The sequence below is a fragment of the Trachinotus anak genome, unplaced genomic scaffold (genome assembly GCF_046630095.1).
Source record: "Trachinotus anak isolate AG129_WGS33_773 ecotype Australia unplaced genomic scaffold, CSIRO_AGI_Tana_v1 ptg000032l, whole genome shotgun sequence".
Classification (NCBI taxonomy): domain Eukaryota; kingdom Metazoa; phylum Chordata; class Actinopteri; order Carangiformes; family Carangidae; genus Trachinotus; species Trachinotus anak.
In genome coordinates, this window is record NW_027273883.1 from 24,642,841 (window position 1) to 24,663,448 (window position 20,608).

Sequence of the window (20,608 nt, forward strand, 5' to 3'; positions counted from 1 at the left end):
TGTGTGATTAAATGAACTGTGATGCTAGTTCCTGACACGCTGCAGCCATCCCTGGAATTAGTCACGGTTCTATTTTCATCGAAAGTACCACTCACAGGGCAGTCCCTTTTTGCTTCCATTACAGTATGTAGCGAAGTGAGCATATGGCTCTCCCTCCAAAAAAAGCGCTGTCAATCTCTCAGCAGAGCAGAGAGAAATACAGAAGTGGAACATGGAGGTGGAACCAAACAGACTTGTTTTGCAGTGTTTAGTTCAGGCTCCCTGGGTGTTTTTCCTGTGGATGCAGAGAGAGAGAGAGAGAGAGAGAGAGAGATTTAAAGAAAAGAGATCAGTAGTCATGGCGATGACAAGTGCTCCATCACACTCAATACTGTGTATAATGCCATGCCTTTTGCTGGGGTGTGTATATGTGTTGGGGATTCCCTCCTTCTGCTGTAGCTGATGTCATGGACAGGACCTTAAGGACCGAGGATCCTGCACAGACTGGATAGAAAAAGGGATTTCAGGGGCAGTGAATGTGTGTCAAGATGTTTGTCTGTGTGGTATCAGAGGTGTGAGAGAAGTGTGTTTGAATATGTTTCAAAAGAAAGGAGGAATTAAAGAGCAAATGAAAAAAGTGTGTGTGTGTCTGTGTGTGTGTGTGTGTGTGTGTGTGTGTCTGTGTGTGTAGTCAGATGATAGATGAGAGCATGGTCCACTGAGGTTCTGATGGACAGGGGCCTGGAGGACTCACATCTGACTGTGCTGTTACCTCATCCCCCTGAACGCTCAACTCATCAGCTTGTCATACACACACACTCACACAAACTCTCCCTCCACACTCTTGGAGACAGATGAAATGTCAAATGCGTAGAGATTCTTTTCAGGGTCAGGTTTCTGGGCTGTACATATCTTCACATAAATCATCATCACAGTTTGGATGGAGGGGAGAGAAGGGTCGGTGGCAAAGAGGCAAGCTACGCCTACCTGCCAAGTAACTAAGGAAAGCTTGGCTTGCACTTGGTACTTCTTCAATTTGCTGTTGGAATGTAGTTCTACCTATTTGGCCATTCCTGCTATCGATGAGCTGTTTTATATTGCGATGTGATATTGATGGATTCGTGGAAGTTGTGAACCATTTGTTTCCACTGGTGTCTGTTTCATTCAGTGTATGTTAGCACTTACGTGCGACTCTCCATTCTTTCATTTATTATTGTCACTGTACCCTGACTCTGTGTCTCTATGCACTAGCCTTTACCTAACCACTTCTTTCTTCCTCTCTTGTCCCTTTCTTCCAGGAGCAAAAGGTCTTTGGTCCCCACCACAGAGTGTATTTTTGAGCTTCCCCATTTCACTGTACAGGCCACAAGGCCCCAGACACTCTTGCTTCAAGCAATCTGTCAGAGTTGGACCCACAGCATGACCAATGGAGCCCCACTGACACTCAGCGAAAGTCTGCTCAATGAGGTGTACAAAGCTCCAGGTAAACAACTTATACATAAACCACATGCAGTTAACTGTGCATGCCTGTTCTTTGACAACAAATCCTTTTACACAGAGATCTATTTTCATGAATTTCATGTACCTATCCATGTTAATAATCTGGGTCTTTTTCTGCTGTCTTACAACAAATCCAAACAATAGTGAGACAGAAGACAGTGTGTGACTTGATCATTTCCCCACATATTCAGAGCATTCAAGTACACCTGCACTTAGAGCTGTTCACTTGTGATTGGAACACCTGAGACGGATGTTGATGCCAGGTCTGAGCAGGGCAATGGAGAAACAGAGGCTGTTTTTCCAGGGGCATGTGTTTGTAATTGCTTTGCATTGCAACAGGCTCTTGGTATTTTTTCAGTTGTTTTCATAATGCAGTTGTTATTGGAGGGTAGCAATTATAATTCTTCAATGGCAACTCAGCCACTTGGCAAAATAAGAAAATACCCACACAGAAGATTAATGTGTATTTTAACGGCTCATGAATAGTGAAAGAACAAAGACCAAACTACATCACTTTGCTCATCTGGTCTCTTTTAAACTATTACATTAGATGTTAATGCGTTCATCATAGTAGATTTATTGAAATCTCCTTTTTCTCATAAACTGTATTTGCTGCTCTTTATTTATTTAGTTCTATATGAACTGAAGCTTGTTTCTTGGTACCAGTACAATGTCAACAGAGATATATGGAAGTGGCTAGAGCCAAAGTGATTTGACCCTCTTGTGAAAAGCTTTCTCAGGGCTCAGCACATCATGTACGGTATTATCGTTTGCCCAAACAAGTCAACCTGATAGTAGTCAGTGGGCTTCCCAGCTTGCTCTTATCTTACTGACCCTATGCAGGGGTGCAAGCAGACATCCAAAACCTAAGGTCTCCAAATATACACATTCCCGTGAGATACTTTTGCATAAAGATCAACTTGTCTTGTGCCCGGTGTGGGGTACCGGCCCTGCAGCCTAGGGCAAATTAACTCTGAAACGGTTTTATGCTTCATGTCACCTAGGATGCCTTAATGGTCAAATAATAAATTTTGCCCCTTGTTAAAGAAAAGGAGGCGAGCCTGAATTCAATAAAACAGTAGCGTTTCTCATGACGGTAGCATCTGGACAGTCCTCTGGAGGGCCAGGGATTTTCCAACTCATTAGGATCACGTTGTTTGGTATGCCGTCAACATTCTCCCTCAGCCAAGCCAGCCAAGCTACCTTTTTCACCGTTGTGTAGCCGCCAAAATTTATGAAACTGGTCTCCCGTGGAGTGAAGTCAAATATTCCTCTCCCCTCACTCTGCTTTTCTCTTGGAATGGGGCTTGACTAGCAACATAGAGAAACATTTGCACATCTGGTTCATGTGCTGGCAGGTTAGAAAAAGAGCAGTGGGGGAAAGAGTTCCAGTTTAGAATGCAGAAGAGTGAAGGGGAATAGATGATGTGCAGCAATAATTCCTATGGTATAAAGAAGATGTCTAGTGCTGTATCTGCTTTTGAAACTGTGACACTCACAGGCTTTAAGGAAGATCTTAGCTGTCCCAGGCCCTCTCAGTCCTTGGTGTGACAGCTTAATTGTGGAGGAGAAATGGAAAAAGAGGAGATGCAAGAAAATAAAGCAGAAAAGTTGGCAGAGTTACACATTGTGAACTGTTGTTGACTGTGTTTGCTGTAGAGCATCTGCCTCACACCCAGTGCAACCTATCTTAATAGTTTTGGTTCCTGTGGGTGTTGTGGTTGTGTCCACACTGTAACTTCATTGTGGGGCATTGCTGCTGTTCTCTGCTAGCTACCTGTTTTCCCACTCACTCCTCTGCCCTGCTTTGCTCTGAGTTGTTTTCTTAACTAAGACAAACCTGGTGGGATTTCTACAAAGACCTCATTGTCATAACACCTGATGAAAAGCTTTATATTCTTTAAACCTGTCTAATGTCAAATACAAAGACTGTACTGGTAAACTGCTCTCACTGTGCCACTTACTTTTGTGTGGCAAAAGTTTTGTAGTCTTAGCAGTGGCTGCATTTGTCCCCTATTGTGACTTGCAGGCTGACTGGCTGCAACTGTTTTCGGTAAAAGTGCTGGGTCTTTCATAACAAGATTCAGATCTGCATCCTGATTTAAGTTCTGTGCTCGTTCTTGTGTCACTAGCCAGCAGTCATCAAGCCATTGCCAGGGCAGAGCTGACATACGCTCTGACACGCTGAACATGGCAAATAAAAGCTGTTTGCTTTGAACATGTGCTTTTTTCATTCCTTTTGGAATTCCTCCTCTATTCTATCCTTTTGATGTTACACAGCCTTTCAATAGTGGAAGGTGTTTCATATTGAGGTCTAGCTGATAACACAGATGGTAAGTGTCCTTCGCAGGGGAGCCATTTAGGTATGAGATTTTATTCCCTGTCCAAAGGAAATTCCATAATTCAGCAAGGAGGAAAACTAAGAAAACAAAAACTTCAGTTTTAATCTCAGAGTACTGACAGACTGTAAAACGTTCTTCAAAATAATTGGTGGACTCAGATTAAAGCAACAGTCATAGACCTTAAATCATCGCAGCTGACTGGAACACAGCCGCTAGGATTTGTAAAACTTCAAGTTTGTGCTGCTCACTGGCAGCTGCAGCAGTAACCTAGCGAGCAGCATATGCAGTATAGCCTGTGTTTGGTCGACAAGCCCAGAGACGAATGAGTGAAATCAGAAAACAAACCGTAAAATTGTATTTTCCTTGAGAATCACATGTTGTCAGTCACTGCCTATTGAATGACAGCCTGGTTTGTCGGTCTTTAGGACATCATCAGTTTTTCTGTTTTCTGTGGTGACACATTATTCCACCCTTCTTTTACATTCCAGTGAAGCTCACACTACTGTTGTAATTTATTGGTGAGCTCTGCAGAAAACAGTATGCCATATCATATGTGGCTGGTGGTCTGGTAAAAATGGAGAAGTGGTCCACACCTGGTCCAGATGTGTGTTTGTGCACATATTAGTGCATGCACTCTTACAGTATGTTCCACCTAACCGCAAGCCTTGTCAGCTGCACAGTGGAGGTAACAACAACTCAGCTCTGTCCTGGTGCGTTCCCTCCTTAATAATTCCCATTTTCTGACTTAACAAAATCGACTCCTTCGTTCTTGCTTTTTGGGTTTTTTCTGTTCTTTTCCTTACATCTTTTCTGTGCAATTCTCTACTGCCAACTTAATTTCTCTCCTCCTTTCTCCTTTTTTCCATCTGGATTCATTGCTTCATATTGTATGTTTTATTTTTTCCATTTTCTCCTCTTCTCATCTGATTGTCAGTGGCCTACCCATCTTACATGTTTTCTTTGTTTATACTTCCAGGAGCAATAGTAGTAGCAGTCGCATCAATACTAGTACAGAGGAGCCAGTAATTCCTACCTGTCACAGCTTCTAGCACACTGACCACAGTTATCTCCAGCATACTACTTGAGTCTGCATATATTTGTGAGTGCACTGTATGTTGTGCATTATGGTGAGTGTGTCTAATTCTGGTACAGGGAAAGTGTAATCTCAGTGCTCAAATTGTTTTTCATTGCTCATTCGTCAGTGCATTTTATACAAACATTTGGATAGTCAATGACTGTACCTATTTGCATTGCCTTTGTTTGCTTTCTGTTACACATTACTTTATCCTAGAATCTTGTAGAAAACACATCTCCAATGTGATAAAACAATTTCATAATGATGTAGGAAAACAAGAGCAGCTCTTTAGCAAACAATAATTACAACACAATTCAAGAGAAGTGTGGAGATTTACATGTTATTGACACCGCCTTACCTACAGTCACAGTTGTAAGTCAGTGGTTCAAATTTTAATAGTTAGTTACTGCCTCCAGTTTCTTGTCACCTAGTGTTGAAATAAATGTTAGCAATAAAATTTAAAAATCATCATAGATCCCAGTGATCTAAGTTTTGAGCAAATCGAGTCTGCACATTGCCATGAGCACACAGAATCTGTATGTTTTCTTATTGTATTTGTCATGTATGTTCCTGCTGATGATAGCTTTATTGGATTTTGATTCATGCACTTACGTCCCCAGTGGACATAGGTCTTTCAATTTCAACAGATGTGTTTATAGCTCCTTACATAGTGATGATTCATAGCGTACACCTAAACCTGCAGATGGTATAACTCTGGCTTAGGGACCAGCCATCCCCTGGCCATGTATTGTGAATATATGTTTGTTTAATGGCTACTTTTGTATGTTTGGGGTCGTGCATGTGTATTTTACTATTTGCATGTTAGGCAATGTGTGTGCTTTTTGTGTTCCCGCTCTTTGTCTTGCTGATTAAACAGAAATTAGAAGTACTGGTTGTATTCTTGCATCCATGACTTTAGAAAACTCATTATAAAAGATGGATGATTTTGCTTGTCCATCCCTTTAAAAGACTGCCAGAGGTAGAAATGCTTCATAGCCTGTTTTTTCCTGCTTGTGTTATTTGCCTGGAAGTGAGTTGAAGCTGAGTACTATTTGACTTATTAACTTTAGGTCCTTGATATCTACCACAAGAACTGAAATGATATTCAGGGAAAACCAATTTTAATTTCTTTGCCAAATCAGAGTGACAGTTAAAGTAAGCATCATCTAATCAATCATTTTTTTCCTTCATTTGAGTTTGGCTCACCTGCTGATGGTTCTCTGTTTGTTTTGTTTTTTATATTAACCTTGAACATTGGCCCTGAATTAACCGTAATGGGACCAGTGCATGATCTCCAACCAACCAAATGAAAGTTGAGCAGAAACTAAGGCTATTCACTTTCAATAATCTAAATTCTTCCCTGCAGAGCAGAAAGGCTTGAGCTTAAATTTGGTCCTTGCATTTGCCTCCCTTTTTAAGCATCCTGTGAAAGGCTGCATTTTTGAGAGACAAAGGGTAATTTAAATCAGCATAAAATTGACATTTCCACCAGTAATGTATTCAGATTTAATGCAGCTACCACAGCTGGCTTCCTGGCCACAGAGCTCTGTGGTGGTCTTGACTAGGATGGGGGGGTAGAAGTTGGTTGGTGGTGGTCACCAGACGTGCTCTAGATGATTGCTGGGTGATATACGAGCTGTGACATAACTTAAGCATGACAGATATTGGGGGGAGAGAACAGAGTAAGAGGAAGAGAGAGTAAATGATACAATGAGAAGAATGAAAAATGAAAGAAAAAAGGAAAATAAAGGGCGAAGGGAAAAGTGATGGAAAGAAGGAAATAAAGAGATCTCAGTGCCCAGGAACACAACTAACTATTGGTTCTCCTTATTAAACCCAGCTTTGGCACCTAATTGAGTGTCAGGTTATACACGCACACAGACGTGCATATACACAGATGCATGCCCACCTCCCAAAGCTATATGTACTCCTGAACTCACAGCATACGATCCCATTTAAGGCAAATGATGACAAGAATGTTTGGATACAGTGAGCCAATACTCTCACTACATAGTGACTAAAAGCATGCTGATAATAATAGTACAGGACTTATGCTCTCACTCATAACAGTATCATTATTAAAACAAGCCTTTTGTTTTTACAAGTTTCCCTTACACATAGAATGGGGGGATGGAGTGGTCAAAAGAAGAACAGAGAAAAGAGTGGAAAAAAGAACCAAGACTATTCAAGGTTACGTCAGAGAGCCTTATCCTTTTCTTCACACTGATATTTCCCATTGCTTGGAAACAAATGCAGTCTCTTAGAAGACCATGTCAACAACAGTTTTTACGCATTTTTGCACTGCATGAAAAAGGCTGCTCCTGTCATGGCCAGCAGTCCACATCCCTGTGATCTAACTGCCTTCAGGAGCATGGGTCTGACGCAAATCCCCCTGTGACGCTGTGGCATAGTATAAGTGTCGGTAATAGCTCTGTGTTATTGAAGGGGAAAAAAGTGTTCATTTTCATATCACTCTGTCACCTCCATGAGTTGATCCCTAGCATGCGGTGCATTTAATGTTGTCTGGTCCCAGTATATATCCATCTATCTTTTCTCTCTTCTTGGTGTGATCGCCTGTAAAGCTGTTGTTGGTATAGTCCTGGCTGTGAGATTCAGCAGTGGAGATTGCACTCCGCTCAGTTTTCCAATGTTTTCCTGTGCAGAGTTTGGCTGACATGGCCTTCTTAATCACAACCTTGATGTTTCCCATCTATTACTCAGAGGCCAGAGGAACGTGCAGGTTTACTCTGTCATATAATAGTTCCATACACTCAGCACATTTTCATTGTTCCACAATGAAAGTGAAAGAAAGAAGGAAGAACAAGAGCCTTTTTTTCATGGTCTATGGTTGTCACAAATGTCAGTAAAGAGATGGGAAGCTTAATGAAAACCCTGAGATGTCTGTTTCAGCGTGGCCTGGCCCCTCACTGAAGTATCCATACTTCTTTGAAGAGGTAACTTATTGGTTTGAGAGAAATTTTTGCCTGTCTACTTGTCTGCTTCATGGATTGACATCAGAGCAAGAAGAAAGCAGGAGGGAGAGGAAAGAAAGAAGGCTTTTTTTATCCATACGCAACCTTATTTCTAACATTAAAAACACGTTGTGTCAGCATCAGAGAACTGATAAATAAATCTTGGATGGAACTTGAGACGGTTCTTGTCAATGAAAACTTCAATGAGCTACAGACGGCCCTCACCCCACTCCTGGCAGATTGTGATGATGTTTTAAGTCAATCCAGACTCAGACCTTCCTCTTTTCTTTTGTCTTCCTACAGCTCTCTGCTCTTTCTCTGTCGCTCATTTCACTTCAGAGCTGGTGAGAGAAGCCTGCAGTTGATACAAAAAAAGTTTGTTGTGTTCTCCCACAATTAGATATTGGATTACATGAATATTTATATTTTTAATGGGTTGAGAGAAACATGAAGTGCCTGAGGTCTGCTCCTTCATCAAACATCGCAAGTCAGCAACAACCACTTTGCACATGTACTCACACATAAAAAATATACACACACACGCACACACATACAGATGCACACATGCATCTCCCCTCATGGTTGGTGACTTCAAACACTCATCAGGGGACATCAAGCTTGTCATTTCTCACCATGATTGTCCATTTATCATTCCGCTTTTCCTCACACTGTCCGCTGGCTTCTGGTGAAAGATGATATTTAAAAGAGTGTGCAACTGAGAGTGTTCCAAGGATTTTCTCTCCCCTGTAGCCCACTTTTCTGTCATGGGAAATAAGATGTGATCTGAAGCATGTTGCAGAACATGGATGATCCCGGTACAGGATCTGGAAGCCTGGGTTTCACATCCAAATTTTGCTCTCTGATATGAATCATTGATGTTTTCTCAGAGGCATCTTTCCACTTACCACTAAATCCAATATACCATTGGCACTGTATAGCACGTAAATTGGTAGTTGCTCTCAAAGATCTATCATGCTTTTAAAAACCTGGCTGATGGTTCGTATTTGAGTAGAGCAGTTTAATTAGCTGGCCAGCCACGGGTACAGCAAGGTTTCTGTCAATTTAATCTTTCGTCATTTGGAGCTGTGGAGAGTAAACTGAAATATGATATGAAAAAGCCCTGCAGCCATGGTTTATGAAACATTACCATGGTAAACACTTGTAGGCCCCTTCAATGTGTCATGGAAAACAAGTCAAGGCATGCAGCGTGCAGTTAAAGTAAGCTGTATATTGTTGTATGGTGTATTATAGTGAATGCTCTGCATTTACAGATACACTAGTCACACTATCAAATTACTAAAATAATTGTTGCATTATAAAGAAAGTATCTGGAGCATCATAGAAACATTAGAGCCTTTCAAAGTTTGTGGTGTAAGGGATACATGACATATAGCATTGTATTTGTACTGGCAGATAGAAAGGGCTCTAAAGAAGACTGCTCTCAATATTACTAAACCCTGACTCAATGACAGCCCCAAATAAATCTGTTTGTGTTTATGTCATCTGGTAGTGTCTGCAGAGCTGGCTCCCTACTGTGAGCCAACCGTCCCATCTAAGTGAAGTGACTAGTGCCAACTGAGCACATAGCTCCATGTCACAAGGCCATAAATTTTCACTGTAACTCCCACTGAAGTCCCTCAGCAGCACCAAAACCCCAGTCACGTCTTGGCTACCACCACACACAGACACATTCAGCCTCTGCAAAGCTGAGACATAAATATTGATCTCAGTGGATTATTGATAAACAAGAATGCTCTGCCCTCTCTCTGTTTTCTCTTTAATGCTCTTCCATGAGGCAAGTGGAGGTGTGTGGGGGGGGCAAGCGTGAGTTTTAGGGACACAGATCTTGAGTCAGAGAGAGAGAGCAGTAATCCAGAGTTACATTTCAGTGATGGAGGGGCTGGTTTAGCGTCATTAGTTGTGGTCTGTAGTTTCAAGCATCTCTCCCATGGTGGAACCACAGTGGCATTTCATCCTGGCTGCGACTTCAAAGTCAGAATGCCCCTGTTTCTTATGCTAAACAGATTTGTCAGGACAGCATTAGGCTGGGGATATGGGAGATTGAGAGGCAGGCCCTCTCATCCAGAACTGTGTTTTAATGGCCTATCTCACCACTGGCTAATTGTCTCCTTACAAGTGGCTCTATGTCACAGCACATGTTTTGCTATGACTCTCTGCACATCTGTCTCTTCCTTTTTCTCTTACTCTCTCTCATCTTTCTTACTTGTTGTATAACTGGTTCACTCAGTCCCCACCCCCCACTGTCTTCCAAGTTGTCTTCCAAACCCCACTGCCTAGGCCCATTAGTGTTGGCCAAATTGCTTCCGCATGAAGACTCCTTAATTGTGGTAATTCAGTGGCAGAGGGAACCATGGTTTGAAAATGCGGAGAACATGTGTCACTGCTTTAGTGGGCAGACAGAAAGACAGGCAGCACCTGGAGGGGATGATAATCATGAAAATTAGACCCCCAGCCTCCACTACCACCAGCTCTTACACCCCATCACAGTCTTCATACCACAACTGTTATAGGCAGAATACCACTTGCACACCCCCCCCACTCCAACCTCTAGCTAGTGTGCTGGAAGCTGCTAGGCTGGGCTTTGACATGGGGAGAAGCATTCCTCTCTTTCTCCCTGTCCGTGCGTGCATGTGTGTGCGTGTGTGTGCACGCGCGCGCAGACTTGTTTTCTTGCCTCTTACTCTTTCTGTCTGTGCACCTAGCTGCACTGTCAGGGTTCTATAGAATTGGCTGTTGATTGGAGTGTTTGTGTTTGTGTGGTTATTTAGCAGTGGAAGCCGTCACTTCTCATGTAAACTGCCCAGTCCCCATTTCATTTATCTAAAAACAGCTGTTGCTGCCACCTCAAATGTGAAATTCATCTGTTTCTGTGTGCAAGTGAAGTTTTCCTGAAATTGCCATAACCCATTCGAGTATTAGGACACCAAATGTACTGTAACTGCTTTCATTTATTGACTGTAGGGTTTTTATGAAAATGTCACACATTCTCTGGATTCTAAACATTTAATGCATTCCTAACCTTACCTAACCTTTATGTTTAAGTCCCTGTTATCCTAACCAAGTCTTGGTTTTATAAAAATTTGAATTTGTTAAAAGTGGTAATTCTCCCTACAGACATGTGTCTGCCTGCTTCCAGAGCTGCTCTGGTCTCAGCTTTAACTGCAGGACAAGCCACTCACCTTGTCTGTTTTCCTGTCCCACTCTCTCTGCATGTGTCTGTATTTTTGCTGTGTGTCAGTACTGGGCAAGGTGCCAGCAGACCTCCTGCTCCTACTTACTGCTTCTACTTCAGCCCCTCCTGACTTGGGAGAGACAGTTATTGTTTCTACATCAGCACTTAATGGCTCAGCTGGCTGCTTTTGGTCTACCCAACTTGTCAGTGTCTACCTCTTTTTTTTTTTGTCAGCCCCCTAGCTGCTGTGGGCCCACTGCCAGACTTAGAGCTTTTAGCACTTTAGGTTCTCTTTCTCTTTCCGTCTGTCTTTGTCTGTCTACCTGCCCATTAGGGTTTGATGGTAGTGTACATCCTCTTGTCAACCAATCGTCATCACATATAAAACTGATCCCCAATGCATTAATACGTGCCAGGGACCGGTTTTCAGAAAAGTAGTGGAACCTCTCACTTATGTCTATAATGTGGCTGTGTGGAGTGGAGGTGTAGTAACTTGAGTCAAAACACAGATTTAATGGTTGTTTTACCAGAAGTCACAATCTTCTCAATGCTGTCGTATGCTTCAGCCAATTGCCAGATATTATTAGTTTTTTTCACACAGAGAGGAGGCCTTCTGCCTTTCCTTTCCTCGTCTTGTAACACTTCCATGTTCCCTTATTCATTAAAAAAAAAACATTTCAGAATGCATCAGAAATGCAAATTGCCATGTATTATCATACATGTTTTTTGAATGTAAGCTAATACAAACACTGTGCTTCATCTTGCGCAGTGTAGATTTGCCTGGTTTAGCATCATAGAAAGACAACTTTCCCATACCTCTCTTCAAAGCAGAGTGAGCAGGACATGTTGGAATGTGTAAAACATGCCTTTTAAGTCTACAGATGTCCACGCACACATATTGAGACACGTGCACGCCAACTATTGAAGTATGCAGAAAGCAAAGAAGCAGCCTCCACATCCCATACTGGCCCATCAGAGTGTGTTTTCTCTTTTTTTTTATTCGTTCTTTCTTTTTCTTTCTAGTCCTCAGTATTTCTTTACTGACTTTACATCCCTCCTTCCATTCATATTTTCCACACCCTTCTCAAGGTTTGGGATGGTAAATCCAGCTGCCCATGGTTGCCCTCGTAGTGTTTGATGGAGTGCTGTAGCCTCTGGCCCCTAGCTGTGTGGTTATGTACTCCTCGCACCTGCCCTTGCTTGACAAGTAACAGCACCACACACATTCACTCACTCAGTCACTCAGTCACTCACAGAAATGCACACTCTCACACATGTCTGGCTGTAATACACACACTACATAATAATGCACACATAAACCAAACCAAATACCACTCTTCAAGCCAACAAACTACCAACCCTTGTGTTTTTCCTCTTCCTGTGTACCCCACTTTTTTATAGTCCAACAGCTGGACAAAACATTGTCCAGAGCTCTCCCACCCAACAACCACCACCCCAGCAGGTGTTCTGTGCCCTTTAGGACATCTGTGTAGGCAAGGGGGGTATGTTATAGTGATACCCCTAATTCCATTTATCAAAGACCAACCAGAGTAGTGGGAATGGCCCCTGTCATGTTCCAGATTGGCTTGCACTCTTAACGTCTCCATCTTTTCCACAAATAATGAAGGAATCAGGGGTTCAGTCTGTATGGAGGCCTACCCATCACTGTTGCAATCATTCCTTCTTTAGTATTGTTTTTAAAAAGGCCAAATGATCACTGGATCTGGTTATCCTTTTTTCCATTAAGATAGACAGGTCATGTGTTTTTAGGTTCACCGAGGCACAGTCAGTAATATAGCCACATGTCTGGTGCAGTCCTTTTATGGCAAAAGGTATGTATGTAAGCTATATTGTTTCCAGTGGGAGAAAGGAGCTTGGCTTTATGTAGTGCCTATGTCATTTTCTATCTTTCCCTCTGGTACTAGATGGCATCAAATAACCCAAATGTCTGTTTGTGTATGTGTGTGTATCTGTATTGCATATATGTGCATGAGCTTGCATGACCACTTTCCCAGTCAAGTGAATGGAAAAGTGGGTTTCAAATGGGTCTCAGACTTTTGGACCCCACTGTACATGCTTCTTCTTTTTTAGGTAAAGAAATAAGATGATGACTAAATTCATCTAAAACTTTGAGGATATTAGGAAAAGAATCACTGGTACTTGAACACGTAGCAATCCAAGAGACAGAAGGACAGTCCAAAAAACAAAACCAACCTTGTGGTCCTAATTCTTAATAGTAGTGACAGTATTGGTAGCAATGTTGTTTGTTTGCAGTAATTACACAAGGTATGGTATGGGCAGTTACTTAAAAAAACATTGATATTTATGCATGCAACATATACTGTTTAGCACTGTTAGTACAATCTGGTTCTAGGAGGAGTCGTCATGCTTGTTTGGGTTCTGGGAGGAAAAAAATGTACATAGAGTGTTTCCACACAAATATAACATTTGTCCTATAGAAAGAGGAAGCTGAAAGAGAAGCAAGTAACTAAAGCCACAGAGACACATGCAACAGTGCTCTGTTTGACCTGCAGATATATTAAGTGGTAGGCAGGGAGACAGAATGGGGGTTATTAACATTCCCATCTTGCATCTGGGCTGATAGAGGTCCTCTAAGACAGCAGGTGAAGAAGTCGCTGGGTAATTTGTCTGAGAGAGGAAGAGGAGGGAAATGAGTGGTTAGGGATTTTAGCAATTGCCAGTAATTCCCTTGGTTAAATGTGCTGTGTATATGTGTCTACTTGAACCCACACTATTCCACACTGCCTGCTGTTTAACATTAAAACTACATTTGAACTATTTAGTTGATTAAAAACTGCAAACAAATGTGTGCTAATTTTGGTGTAAAACAACCCACCAAGTTATCTTTATTCATGCAACATTTAGATTTTGGATAACCTAAGCAAGTAAAAATTTGAACAGTAATGACTTCACTGAACAGACAGAGAATAGGGTGGGGCGAAGGAGGAGAAACAGGTAGAAGAGTTGAGTAATAAGAAATGTAAGAAAAAATGGCAGAGGAAGTGGATGTGAAAGAAAAAAAGAGCCTTTAGATGTCCAGACCATAGTTTCAGGGACCGTTGCCAAATAATGACCTGTTGTGCTTTCATAGCCTCCCTGGTAGCACCACTCATCTGTGCCTTATTAATGCAATACCTTCTCACTCACCGGTAGGCAATAAATCCAGGGTAGCCAATAAATCAGTTTCATTTTTGCTTTATCCATTTCATGTATTTCTGTTTATGTTTCTTTTGTGTTTCTCGCTGTTTGTTCTGCCTTTCTGACTTGTTGATCTTAGGGTCACTGGGCAGGCATTTGACGGGAAAAGCCCCACTCAGTTGTAAAAACTCAGTCAAAAAGTGCTATGGACACTTTTAGGAAATGAAGTGCTATCACTGTAAGATGGGATTATTCTGAGAAGTAAAGCCTTATTGGAACAGGTGATGTAAGAATTTAATATGATTCCCTCGGACAGTTCCAGCTCACTGGAAGAATGTAACGTGATGGATAGATCCTCCTCTCCTCTCTCAACAGGCGGTTTGGCACAGAACTCCCTTTACTCCACAGTATCTTTCCGCCATCCAGTTACTTCTCCTTCCTCGTCCTGTTATGTGTTTGAAATAGCCTCTCACCATAGAAATAACATTGACATATCATAGTGGCGAGTATGTAATTCCCCCCACTCCTTACCACAGCACAAACAGTTTCATTTTGGAAAAATGGCAGAAGAAAGATTCCTCCACACTAGACTGCCATTAAGAGAAATAATCATAGAGTGAAGAGCACTTAAGGCTCTTGTGATGTAATGCTGGTGTTAGGTGAGTTGTAGTTGACACTAAGATGGATACAGGCGTGACTGTATTGGATATTCTTTTGGAAAGATATATTCTTTATATTGGCCTGTTACATATATACCAATAGTTCCTGTTACTTAACCTAAAATGTTCATGTCATTCAACTCAGTAGATTTACTGGGAGCTTATAAAACATTTAGACAAACACTTGACAATTTAAGGGGTTTTATCTCTTTTAATAACCATCCTGGGCACTGTTTAAAAACCACACGAAGTGCAGTCCAGCAGGTGTAAACACATTGAGGGCAATGTTTACTGATGGTCTTTTACAGCTTACAACAGGTTGCAGTTGTATTTTGATATATTTTTCATGGTATACAGACATAACAACAGCTTAACCTTTAAAACAAAGGACACCAAAAGTAATCCTGCCAGAGTGGCAACAGCACACTTCACCTGGTGTTCACATCTGTGTTTAAGAGCTCCTGGTTTCTCACAACTCTGGGAGAGAACGAAAGGGAAAGAAAGGGGTCAAGAATAATTAAAGGCCAATCAAGTGTTTAACGAAGCCACTGCAGCAGTGTTTACACCTGCTGGACTGCACTTCATTTTCACCTTGGTTTTTTTTTTTTATTAGGTGTGAAATCTCTGGGCCCGTCACCGACTCTCGAGGGCTCGGTCCAAAACCTGGAGCTGAAGTTCTGCAGCCGTGTGACGGTGAAATGCGCCTCAGGAACCATGGGAGCTGTAAAAGTATGCGCCAGGACCCCAGGTGTGTGCAGCTGTGCCCTGTTAAAACTTTACTGCCTGTGTAGGAGGGAGAGAGTTAGACCGACTAGACTCTTCTTTTACTTTCTTTAACATATACTCTTACACACCCAGTCTTTCTTCCTTTTTCTCAATCTTTATCATGATTTATTTCCTGCAGTGTGATTCAGTTGCTGTTTTCTCCTGGGGTACTGTCATTGGGCCCTGGCCATGTATTTTGATGGCAAGGATGTTATTGGAGCTAGTGTCAGCACAGAGTTCACAGGGTCAAACGTCAGACATGTCATCAGGTGGATGATACGATGTACTGCAGCTGCCAATATAGAAATACTGTACAATGAAATTATTTCAAAATAAAGTAAAGTAAACATTAAGAGTTTAACTCAGCGTAGGTTTTGTCAACCCAAATCAGTGTACATGCCCTTCACATTCCTGTTGGTCTGTTTTACCTTGACTGTTCCATATTTTTTAAAGATTTTCCACAAGTTTCCACAAAGTTTCTGGCATATTTTTCACCAATTTCACCAGCAGACATGAAGTTGAGATGTTTTTTGGTTTGACCTAAAATGCTGCAATTTGTCTAAACATATTTACGTTATCATTAAAAGCCTACATAATAAAATTCAGAGTCTTGAGTCACAAACTGATTCAAATAAAAGGGATGTGTTTTTAATCCATGAAGCACTCACGACAAATGCTTGCTTTATGTATTACAGTTTGAAATAAAATGATCATTTTTGTGAGTGTGAATAATTTTGAATGATTTTGGTAACTGTAAAATGATATTACTTAGCCTTTGATTCTTGTCTCTCAGGTTCGGGAGAGGGGGTGAAGGAGAAGCTGGTTCCTCTCATTCAGGGCCCATCAGACACCAAAGAACTCCATACGAGCCGCTGGCTTAATGAGATCCGCAAACCTGAATCTTTGCTTGCCCCTGACCTGCTGGCGTTTTCTGTTCTGGTCCCTCAGCAAGAAGAGAACTGCAGGAACTCAGGTAGAAGCTACTGAAATGCTCTCCTCTCCTCACACTTACTCAGCCTGTATATTTTTTTAATCAAAATTGCACATTGATATATTTTTTAGCTCATTTTTCAGTTGAGGTTCTGTTGTTTGGATTTGTGACAGACAGTGGTAGTCCATATTCCGTCTCAGTTGTTGATGATCTAATGCAAGAGTCTCAGTTTGTTTAGATCATCATATTTTCCTTCCTGCCATAATGTCACGCAGTGCCCCCTTTCCGTTATTTGTTTAGTGTAACTGATTGTTTAGTAAGGCCGATAAGTGTTTTCCAGTCCAGTATCCTTGAAGCGAGGTTGGCAACTCAGTGTCTCTTTACAGGCAGCATGAGTTCTCTAAACAGCAGTTAGCCTCTGTCAGCACTAGGCTGAGCTGGCTAACAACAGCTAACCACTCGAGGATTGCTGTTGAGGGCTGCACTGATGTCAGGTTGCAGTATTTGATTGCGTTCTTAGACCACAGATTATGTTTCTGGTGTCAGTGTGAGAGTGTGTGGGTGTATGCATGTGTGTTTAGAGGGAGGGAGTGGGATTATTCAGTAGCCCTGTTAAAAGACTAAAACTGTAAGTCAGATTCCAAAGCTCAAAGTGCTATAGCACTTGATTTACTAAGTTGGATATTTAATGACTACAACTCAGTGCATCTCATGTATCTACAGCAGTAGACAGGTTTGTCCTCATCTATTCAAAATGGTCTTCTGTGTTTTTTCAAGCTGAAATTGCTCCTGTGGTGCTTTCTCCTGTGAATGAGGCCATGAATATCAGTATGTCATCACAGTATGTCATCATGATCTCTCCTCCCCACCTGCAACTGCAACTAGTTCTCCTATGGGGCAGCCCTACTGGGCTCCCAGGCTGATACCTTTGGAAATAGATATACTTGACAGTCTTTCCTATTTTATTGCCTTCAGTTCTGCCCCAAGACTCTAAAAGTCCACAAAAGGCGAATCTCACAACGCACACTTCGGGCTGTCGTCCCACAACCCTTTCCTGCCCAACAGCAGATACAAGAGAAGCCTGTGGTGACTATGTAAAACAATACACCTTCGGTACTTCCAGTACTTGTTTTTAGAGTTGTCTTCAGAGTCACAACTGTACATCACTTTTAATACAGGGCTGCAGAGATTCATTGTGTGGCCTTGACTTACGTAAACCCTCAAACTGAGCCCTGAATCATATCAGGCCCCTGCACTTTAAACATGTCAGTGCTGAGATGGAGATAGAGCCGGCCTCAGCTGGGTTCAGACTGTGAGGAGAAGATACAGCTGTAGCAGCTGTGGCTTAGGGTGTAGTGAAGTAAAAAGATAAGTACAGTTTAGAGACAGTGGATTTGGGAGGTCATCCCTAACCAGGAATTCCATTGCTGTTTAAATGTCACCCAGTCAATCATTGTCCCACTACTAGTGAACAGAACACCAAGACACTGCTATAAATTGAAAATGTAAGTCAGGGAAAAGCTTACATTTCATTGGCAACTCACAGTTTGATGAATGTGAGTACTTACAGAATAAATTTTCAGAACGTTGCAATGACATAGGAGTAGATTTTAAAAGCAACGTTGTATTTTTGACAAGGGGTTGTTCCACCCCTAACAGTCTCAAGAACATAGATATTTTTAGGAACTCTGGTAAATTCTGCTCGGTGCACAGCCACAAACTATTACTGTGATACAGAGACCATACTATTTCAGCAAAACAATGGCTCATAAAGACAGCACATATTTTTGAATATTAAAACCTGATCTGAACACAAACCAGAAGACCAAAAAGAAGTGAAAAGGACGAGAGGGAAAGAAGATGAAGGTGAAAGGGAGGTGGGGGGCTGACTCCCTGAAGCACTGGATGTATCTCCAGCAGATGTGGAGCAGTGGAGGCCTGCGCTCCTTCTCATCACTGCCTCAGAGCTCCTTTTTTCCCCGTTTTCTGTGTTTAATGTTCTTTGTTTCCTGTTTTTCTTTTATACAGTCTGCATCTCTTTTGTCTCTTAACCTTGTTGATTTCATTTAATATCAGGAATCAAGAATATTCATGCTTTCCGTCTCTCCCTCTTTCCATTCTCTATGCACATGTCTCTGTTCCTTTGTTTCTTAGTAATCTGACAACAGATTAATTAAATCTGTAATAGATAAAAAAGGAACAAAACTGAGCATTAACTGTTTTGTATTTTCAGTTACATGTTGACCACAAAGCAGTGCAGAAGAGCTGACACACACACACAGACACACACACATACTCTGCCAAAAATCTTTCTTTTATCTACAATATACCTGTCAATGCAGTCAAAGCTGGAGACAGCAGTGTGGCTTGACAATAACAGTTTCACCAGACTGGAACCTCTCTCTCTCTCTCTCTCTCTCTCTCTCTCTCTCTCTCTCTCTCTCTCTCTCTCTCTCTCTCTCTCTCTCTCTCTCACTCACTCACATGCTGCTGAGGGAAAATCTTGCAAATTTAGTGTGTCTGGCATTTTTTGGTGTCTACTTATAGGTCTGTGTTTTGTATGGTGGTCAGACTTACATCAAAGCTTTTGGTCAGTCCACATGTCCCATGTCCCTGCTGTCAACCAGAGGGTGACTGGGAGCCTGTTAGAGCAGCGTTAATGGAATGATGGATGCACCACCTCATTTAGCCAGAGATGAAAAGTGGAGTAACACCACTCTAAATGGGCTGCACCCTTTACTCCCATAGGACAGACTCAGAGGTACAAAATTTTGTGATCATGACATTTCTGTATTGTTGGAGCTCCTGGCCTTGACATCAAACACATTTGGTTTGTCCCATGTGGCTCTGTTGATTCCATTTAGCACATTCGTAAAGCATGATCATTATACATTGAGCAAAAAACTTGGGAGGAGGTAGGGGGTGGGGGGCAGAATCCTTCAACCGTAGACATACTGAAAACATTAAGATATAATGAGCCACAATCAAGTTTTATATTCTATTTAACATTTGATTAGTCACTTCTGGTTTTTGTAAGGAAGTGATGTAAAGTGCACCAGTGCTGTGGGATCTGCCCAATTCTCAAGGCAAAATATTTACTTAAAGAATTAAGGGAGAGCTTATTGCCACCACTGTGTAGTCAGTGAAACATTTGAATACATGTATACTCACATGTCATGATGCTTTCACATGCATATACCTTAATTTGTATTTTTGTTTTGGTGGATGTGAGTGACTGCTGTTGATTGTAAGTCAAGAGAGGCCGTGCTTGCAGTGTTTCCCCACTGATAATGTAGGTGTGATTTTTGTATTTTGCATAATGAATGTGACATACTCTGGAAATCAGCACTTTCTCCATGGATCCTTTCAACCACCTCAGAGGCCATTTCCCCATGGCTTAGTTTTTCCCTTTTTAGAGCTCAAAAGTTGCTGTCTCTGACCTCACTGCCAATACAATGTATTTGGTCAAATTGACACTTAAATTCTTTGCTGTCAGCCAATCACACAACTCTCCACGCAAGTTTTCAGCACTTGTGTCTGAACCTCTTTCTATGATGCAGTTGTCTGTCTGAAATGTTTTTAGAATAAACCTCAAAGCACAGTGAAGAATGTTGATGTGCACTGTGCTGAAATAATGATATTTCAAATAATTTAATGCGTGGTCCGGCATTTTAACGCAACTTTGACAAGTTTTAATTTACTTTTATTATTCGCTCTTTCTAATTCTTTCATGCAAAGTTAATTCCCCAAAGAGATGATTTGCTTTCAAATATGGCCAGTGACATCTGTTTTCTGTCTAATTGTTTACCAGTGAATTAAGACAAAATTCCAATTTACTTAGAAAATGAAGAGAGGGTTGAGTGGCTAGGGGTGGAGTGGCGGTTGGAGGGTGTCCCTATACACTTGTAGAACTCCTGCAGATCCAGGCTAATGTGTTTTCATTTAACAGAGTTGAGGTTGGAACATTCTAATAAATTAAACACAATTAAAGACATGGGTTTTAACGCAGAAGAACTAAGCGGCTCTGCTTTGA

The 20,608-nt window shown here is 41.6% G+C and overlaps 1 protein-coding gene across 9 annotated transcripts in view; it reads left to right on the forward strand.

Moving 5' to 3' along the window:
* LOC139612544 (intermembrane lipid transfer protein VPS13B-like) overlaps window positions 1–20,608 on the forward strand; it is a 325,396-nt gene that overhangs the window by 76,924 nt on the left and 227,864 nt on the right. For all 9 annotated transcript variants that reach the window (XR_011686577.1, XR_011686578.1, XM_071468183.1 and 6 more), the window contains exons 17-19: window positions 1,278–1,462; window positions 15,493–15,627; window positions 16,438–16,617. Coding sequence is in view for 7 of the 9 variants with exons in the window: in XM_071468183.1 (XP_071324284.1) it covers window positions 1,278–1,462; window positions 15,493–15,627; window positions 16,438–16,617 (500 nt within the window). In the remaining 2 variants the exon portion in view is untranslated. The remainder of the gene's footprint in view (window positions 1–1,277; window positions 1,463–15,492; window positions 15,628–16,437; window positions 16,618–20,608) is intronic.